The sequence below is a fragment of the Cheilinus undulatus genome, linkage group 2 (assembly GCF_018320785.1).
Source record: "Cheilinus undulatus linkage group 2, ASM1832078v1, whole genome shotgun sequence".
Classification (NCBI taxonomy): Eukaryota; Metazoa; Chordata; class Actinopteri; order Labriformes; family Labridae; genus Cheilinus; species Cheilinus undulatus.
The window spans coordinates 14,982,452-14,990,393 of record NC_054866.1 but is presented as its reverse complement, the minus strand read 5'-3'; the positions used below and the strand labels follow the sequence as shown (position 1 = coordinate 14,990,393).

Below are 7,942 nucleotides of genomic sequence, written 5' to 3'. Positions count from 1 at the left end.
GCTTGGTCTGAAGGGAGTAGAGGTTCTTTTTTTGGGGGGGGGGGGCGTCTGCTAGAAAACTATGGATTATCCACCCTCCAGGTGGGGAGTGAGTCCTCATCCCAAGTGAGGGAGTTCAAGTATCTCAGGGTCTTGACTAACATGAGGGTAGAAGGGTAGAATGGACCGTGAGGTTGCCAGTGTCAACAGAAGACGCTGCTCCAGACCATTGTGGTGAAGAAGGAGCTGACCCAGAAGGCACAGCTCTCAATATATTGGTCAATCTATTTTTCCAACCCTCACCTATAGTCATGAGATCTAGGTAATGGCAGAAAGAATAAGATTGCGAGTTCAAGCGGTCAAAATGAGATTCCACAGGAGGGTGGCTGGGCTCAGCCTTAGAGATCAGGTTAGAGCTCGAAGAAAAGCCACAGCTCCTTCCAGTCGAAAGAAGCCAGCTAAGGTGGCATGGGTATCTGATTAGGATGCCTCCTGGACACCTCCACATGGAAGTCTTCCAGGGGCTTCCAACTGGAAGGACACCCTGGAGGGATTATCTCATATGGCCTGGGAATGCCTTGGAATCCCCCAGGAAGATCTGGAAAATGTTGCTGGGGATATAGATGTGTGGGTTGACTTGTTTAGCCTGCTGCCACCACGGCCCAGTCCTGGATAAGTTGAAGAAGATGGATGGATGGGTTATTGATGTAATATAATAATTCTAAATATGGTTCTGTAAGTAAAAATCCTATTCATTTTCTCAAGAGTGGATTTTATTATTAGCCGTAATGTGAGAAATAAGTTGGACTGAAGTTAGACTTAGAAGGTAGACTTGTGAAACGAGGGTATGGCTCCAACAGAAGACAAAAATTCCTGAGATATCAGGATTCCTGTAAAAATTGTAAAAAGTATTGAATTGGACTTGTGAAATTTAAGGCCATAAAAAGACGTCTGATTTCTACTTGTAAGAGGTCTTAAATCCGAGATGGCACCTATGTGTAACAATGAATGCCTTATTTCTGATGCTGCCCAGACACAGCCACATGGACAAGAGCTCAGGGATGCCTGATATTTGATTTTTACTGGTACCCACCCCAGTTATTTACAAATTCATTTTAGCTGACATTGATATATAACTATAGTTCAGACTTAAAACTTTAGTTCTTAAAACACACTTTCAGGTTTAAGGAATGAGAATGGGTAAAGAAAAAGACAAGCTGACATCGTTCAGTTGATCCTACCAAAATCTCAGAAAACATATTCGTAACTATGACCGATAATTACAGCTGTTAGAGGTAAATATTTACGACTGATTTCATGTAGATGCTGTAGATATAGGCAGAGATTTTAAGAAGTGCCAATACCAATAATTATTTTATAAGTTAATATCTTTCAATAGCAATCTCATGCCGATGTGCATCCAGGGTATGTTTATCATTGCCGTTAAAACACTGGATGTTACTTCACAGACTGATAGATAAGAAAGAGTGAACTGCCACTGGAAGCTGAAATTCTGTTGCTGTATCTCATTAATGTTCTCTGCTTGTGATGGACCACATTTATTCTCTGTCATCAACTGCACGTTCTATCATCCAAACGCCCCCTTGTAAAATGTAACTCCATCCTCCTTCTGCAGTGGGAATATAGCCAGATCTGCTGCTTATCTCTCGTTTTGAATTGAGGAGTCCTTTCAACAAAAACTACTCACCATGAGGTGTATTTACTATCCAGTAAACCACTGTTTTGATTTTTTAGATGGGAGGAAGAACATTTGTTCAAAGTTGTTTTCCTGGTTTGAGCTTTGAGCTACTTACGAAGCATTCTGGCCGGCGCTGACCAGGAGAGCCACTTTTAACTGTTTTTTTGTTGAGAATTGGATCATGTCTTCCTCTTTTGTTCGCTGCGGTCTGTTCCAGTGCCCACATGACTGCACGCAACACACCAGCCTTTCTGTCCAGCTCGTGATTTGTTAATCTCACACTGACAAACAAGACCCAGAGATACTTAAACTCTATCACTTTAGAAAGAAACTTGTTGCCAGCTTGGGGAGAGAAATCCAGAAAGCAGTTCATGTCTACACTTTGATGCACCATCTCTCATCCCAACCACTTTACACATGGCTGCTAAATGCCCCAGTGTGAGCTGCGGGGGGGCAGTTTTGGGTTAATGGAAAAATATCGTCTGCAAAAAGTTGAGATGCAATTCCATCATCCATTAAACCAACAATGTCCTCCTTAATTAATCTAATTAAAATAATTATTTATTGGATGGGAACTGCATACTTATGTGACCAAAAGACAGACAGATGATGACATTTATTTATGTCCGTATAGCTATAATGAAGGAAATGAATGAAATCAGCCTTCAGTAATTTAATAAAAGTCATTAAGTGGAACTTAATTCAATTCAGTCATTAGAGCTCACCGTTTATTACAGTATCAGGGTGTCATTTCTCAGAGTTGACATGCTATGGCTTTTACTTGTAGGAAAGGGTGGAGTTCAGTCAGACTGGTAAATTAAATCAATCATTCAGAGATCTCATTCTTAACAGAAATAGTAGCCTCCCTTAAAATGACCCAAAAATCCCTGCAAATATCTTAAGCAGATTAATGGTACAGAACAAAACATCAGTATGCCAATTGTACTGCAGTCTTCCTAGCTCTGGTTTCTGTTAAGCTCAGTGTGCACACTTTAAAGCTTTTACTGTTGAATTATTTTGAAGCCAAAAAATCAGTCAACAAACTGGAAATGCCATCTCTGCCTAATGGTGGGCTCCAGTTGATCTCAGAACTTGGAAATTTCATGATTCCAGTAGGATACATCACCCCGAATGTCCCCTGAAGTCAGAATTTCTGACTTGGAAAATCTGAGCTACTTCAGTACCCAAGTTATCAACTCATATGGGGCTTTTCCAGTACAAGGGGTGGCTTCGCTTGACTTGGTTTGACTTGACATGGCAGCCCAGGGTGGCATGGGGATTTGCTTTCCATCACAACTGAGCCACCTGTTTGAAGGCACAACCTGGCACAGCCAAGCTGGGGATGGGAAAACAAACCAGCACGACTTGGTTTGGCTCGGCGCGGCCAAACGTCATAGTGGAAAAGTCCCAATAATAAGTGGAACATGGTCAGCTTGGGTGTGATGTCACTTCCAGCTCTGACATCAAACTTCCAAGGCAGTATAACTTTCAAACAATCAAGAAACCAGCAGCATTCTCACATTAGCACAGTTGTTTTGCACCATGCCCAAACGACCTTCTCCAATGCTGGTCTGTTTTCACACAAGTATTACTCTGTACCTGAGCACCCTCGTGTATGTACACAATCCAATTCAGTAGATGGCTGATTACATGTAAATGTTTTACAAATCCACCACGAAGAAATAAGAAGTAGCAACCATGGCATCATAACTCTGGAGTCCATCCTGCTACTATAAAGGTTTTAAGTAATTCTGAGATAACAACAACCCTCTTTCTACTTTCACATCTACTACTCATGATTAAGGGGCCTGTGTTGTGTGGATTTGATGGATTTTGAAAAGACCAGAGGTTTAGCATTGCCTCTATAACTAGCAAAGGTCACCTCTTCAAACAAACTCAGGCACAGTATACCCAAGTATGGTAAGCTTGTGGTCACACTGATCAAATGAACTGGACTTTTGGGTTAGGTTACTGAGATCTGGGCCCAGGTCCTTCATGTAAAACCACCCTCAGTTACACCCCTAATTATGTACAGCAAATGTATGCATAGAATTTTTTTATTGCATGTTCAATACTTAGTCATTTAAACATTATCAAAAACTCTAATAATTTTGAATTTTTGCCAACATCCAAGATGCGGGTATTACCAAAATAACTTTCACCAACACCAATAGTTACAGATATTTAATGTAGTTCAGACCTAAAACTTTAGGCCTTACAGTCCTTAAACCACACAATTTAAAGTTCAAGGTTGAAAAAATGAACTAATTTAAGTCCTTAAAACACACTTTGATCATAAATACAGAAAAAGATATAAGATATCAGCTGATGTAAGTCTGATCCTAAAACTCCACTAACTTATTTGTTCATATGCCAAATTCTTAGAGCTGATAAAGGCTGATTTTTATAGCCAAAATTTAAATTGTAAATATTCTCAATACTAATATCATGCCAATAATATCGTGCATTCTTTAGAAAAGGCAGAAAAAAGGACTTCACTTAAATCCAATGTTGGACAGAAAGAATATGGTGCATGAAAATCAGTGTTGTTGGTTATCACTGATTCGTGTCAGACTAAGATAATAACTGTAAAATATTCTTATAACCTGTTTGTAAGAAAGGACATTTCAGGGGTTTTTTGTTTTTGTTTAATTTAATGTGTATAAAAGAGATGTAAAGCATAATTTGATTCAATTATGATTTAAATTAATGCTAAACTATTACTTCTTATGTTTTTGTACACTGATATGGTCCTATTGGGCTGAAAAAAGTATAGAGTAAGTGATGGGACAAAAATAACAAAACTGTAGGAATTTATCTAAAGTTTTCAAATTTCAGACATGTTTTCTTTGGACCATTCTGTGATGAAACTATTTAGGAAGTTTTTTCTTAAAGCGGCACAAGGTTCAAGTTGCATGTACTTTTCCATCACAGCCCCTCTGGGTCTCTTTCTGTTGGAATCAGGAGATTATGAACTGGGTGAGTCATTTTAATACACTTTTGGCCTTTATATAATATAATTATATTGAAATTCCAAAGAGGCGTGAATAATGTTAAAAGATAGTAATTTCAGGGCTCTTAATTTTTATTCAACATCCCTTCAGGGCTTCCATGGCACGCATCTTAGAATCTCACGTGACGTATGATGACACTCAGGGGTCTATATAAAGAACTTCTTCCTCTGAGGGGCAGACAAACTCCACGAAGGCAGCACGAAGACACAAGCCGGGAGAGCGCACATGAGACTCAACTCTTCACTTTGGTGAGTTTTTAATTACACTCAAACTTTGTGTAGCTTTTTAAACGGGATATCACTTAAACGTATAAAAGCAAAATAATAATAATTATGCATAACTGCAAATCTTTAAAATAAATATGTTGTAGGGATTTTTTAATTAAATTATAAAATCATTAATTTAAATACATGGGTGACTACTTCAAATATTTTAAATATGTAAATCTATCGTAAACTACATGCGCTGATTGCCATTTATCCCGAACACTTGCCCAAAACTTATTCAGTCATCAATTACATGCTTTTTTTGCTTATAGGTAAGTGCAACATTTTTAATATGTAGTGTTGAAAAAAGATGTTCACAGTTTAAAACACTCTCCTTTATAGCTTTGACGGACTTCCACCATTGGAAGTTATTCTTGTGCGTAAAGTGTGCGTAAAATGTGCGTAAAAGTTGATTAACATAAACATTAATCGGTATATCCTTTTCATTTTTACTTAGCACGCAATCTTGGTCCTCTCTGTAAGCTGCCCTGAAAAAATGGAGCACCTGGAAAACTCCACAGCTTTACCTGAACGCCTCTTCCTGTTAACAGAGAGCAGCGCGAGCTCCCAGGTGGACAAAAACGGTGGGAACGCCTACCTGTACATATTAATAGTCATGTCTTTCTACGGAGTCTTCCTCTGTGGTATAATGCTGGGCTACTTTCGCTCCAAAAGAAGGGAGAAAAGGAGAATCAACATCTTCACTCATCTTGTGCACGAGGAGGAGCAGCGGGAGTGGGGCGCGCTGCCCAGGAAACACAGCCTCACCTTTCCCGCTGCTGTGTCGGGACTTCGCTCGGTGCAGGTGTCCCTGCCTTTCTGCGGTAACCACAGTAACCACTTTGGATACCTTCACAACGAGGGTACGCTGCCCAACCCGCTAGCGTGCGCGCTGTGCACGGAGCAGAGCAGCATCAGCTCCCTGTGCTCGTCCGCGGACACGCGCTTCGCCATAGAGGAGGAGACGGACAGCGGAACAGCGGAGGAGCAGGAGGAGAACGTGAAGGGAAGCTCCGAGAACAGCGGAGATGATTCAGGCTGAACTCCGCCCACAAAAACTGTGTTTTATCTTTAAAAGAAGAGAAAAGATGAGCAGCTCCAGGAGGGAGGCTCAGAGGGCGTCCTCATGTCAAAGATGGTCAAACAGTCCAACATTTACCCGAATCATCTATTACCTTTGCACTGGGGCCTCCTGCTTCAGTGGGCCTAAGACATAGTCATCACAGGTGTGCATCAAATATATGCTATCTAAAAGTGCATTCATTTATTAAGGCATCTATTTTGAATGTAAATAAGGGGCTGGATATGATTAAAATTACATCTAAATTGATTATCATTATCCAACAGTATCCCAGAGGAGGACCCATGGCCAAAACAGCAAGGTCCAAGTCCTTCAAAAGGCCTCAAAATGTCTTCATATGATGCAAAATATAGCAAGGTAGATCCCTACTGACATGTTGCAGCAATACATTGGTGCATTACTGAGTGGTAAACTGGCATGCAAAAATAATAATGTATGATCTGTGGCAATTGTGGATATTTGCACCAATAGTGAGCATATCTATCCAACAGTTTTATAAGCAATACACTCTTCCTAGCGACATTTTTATTTTATTAAGATGTGGTCAGTTTGACTAATGATGCTCTTCCAAGAGGAAGTGAGCAATTACTTTTGGGTATTTGTTTTTTGTTTGTTTGTTTGTTTTTTTGTTTTTTGTTTTCTAATTTAGATTTGGGTATGTCCTCTGGTTCTCTGACTAAAGATGCTTTAGTTTTTTTTCACTCGGCATGCCCGTTTTTAAAAAATTGGGGAAGGGCCTCATACTGCTCCTTGCCTGGTGGTGCCAAATTACTTAAACTGCCCCTGCCCTTCATATAAATGTCTTTTAGATATGGTTAAAGTATAAGAGCAAGAATTGGACTTAAGTTGGCAAAAGAGCCATTGCCATCAATAATTTTCCATCCATCCATTTTCTATACCGTTTAACCCGTTAGGAGTCGTGGGGGGGCTGGAGTAAATCACTCAGTGGTTGACATCTTATTAAATCAAGTATGCAACATTCAGGCCCACACAAACAAAAAAGTAATAGAGGAGGAAAAATGAGGATAAAACACTGTACACCACAAAGAGAAATCACCCCAAAGCTTTATGCTGGAACAGTTTGATTTATTCATAGATTTAAACAATATCCACATGTATTTCAAACCTAACGTAAGACATAACAGAAAAGAAAACTGTGTTATTTTATATTCTAAATACGACTTTATCTCATCTGATGGTGACCCGTCCCTGGATGAACCCTTCCTGACACTACATTGAGAGCTGAACCACAGCTTGTGCTGATGCCTTGCAGGTGGCTCTTTGGCTGTTTGTTTGAACTGAACTTGACTCGCTCTTTCCATCCTGCATGGTGTGGAGCATTAAAATGTACCTGGAACCCACTTGAAAGATTGTCTGAGCTCAAACGTGTTCATGACGGACACTGGTCGTACACAGTCGGTGATGTAGGTTTACTTGATGAAAGCAATGCACTGTAAATACTGTTTGTGTTTCACCGTATGGCTTAATTTAAGACAGAGTCTTTTAGTGTTTCGAAAAAATAAATGAACTGATTCAAGCCTTTGTTTCCTCTTTTTTGTCCTATGATGTTTCACCAGTGGGGGAGCTGTTGAAGCCCTTCCTGCTCACATTTGGAAGCATAGGAAATAGTCACAGTTATCAGGTCATCCTAAAAACAGCCTTCATAAAAAAAAGAATACAAAAGTAAGGCAGAAGCCCAGTTACTAATAATTTACATACCTCTTTTTGTTACATGGGCACACAACAGAGTAGGGCTGTCATAATACAAGATATTCAAACATTATATGATAAAGCACAATGTTACCACAACCAAAAATAAAAGTCCTTGTCAGTGAACTTTGGGAACTTGTCTGAAAAAATCCAAACAATCATAAACAAAATATCCAAATTGAACCGTATAAAA

The 7,942-nt window shown here is 39.7% G+C and overlaps 1 protein-coding gene across 1 annotated transcript; it reads left to right on the top strand.

Annotated features, from left to right (window-relative positions):
- Positions 1 to 4,876: 4,876 nt before the first annotated feature.
- kcne4 (potassium voltage-gated channel, Isk-related family, member 4) lies at positions 4,877 to 7,576 on the top strand. The gene is made up of 2 exons (XM_041814236.1): positions 4,877 to 4,940; positions 5,416 to 7,576. Exon 2 carries the CDS (start codon positions 5,455 to 5,457, stop codon positions 5,998 to 6,000), a length of 546 nt encoding a protein of 181 aa, XP_041670170.1. The 5' UTR covers positions 4,877 to 4,940; positions 5,416 to 5,454; the 3' UTR covers positions 6,001 to 7,576.
- The last annotated feature ends 366 nt before the right edge of the window (positions 7,577 to 7,942 follow it).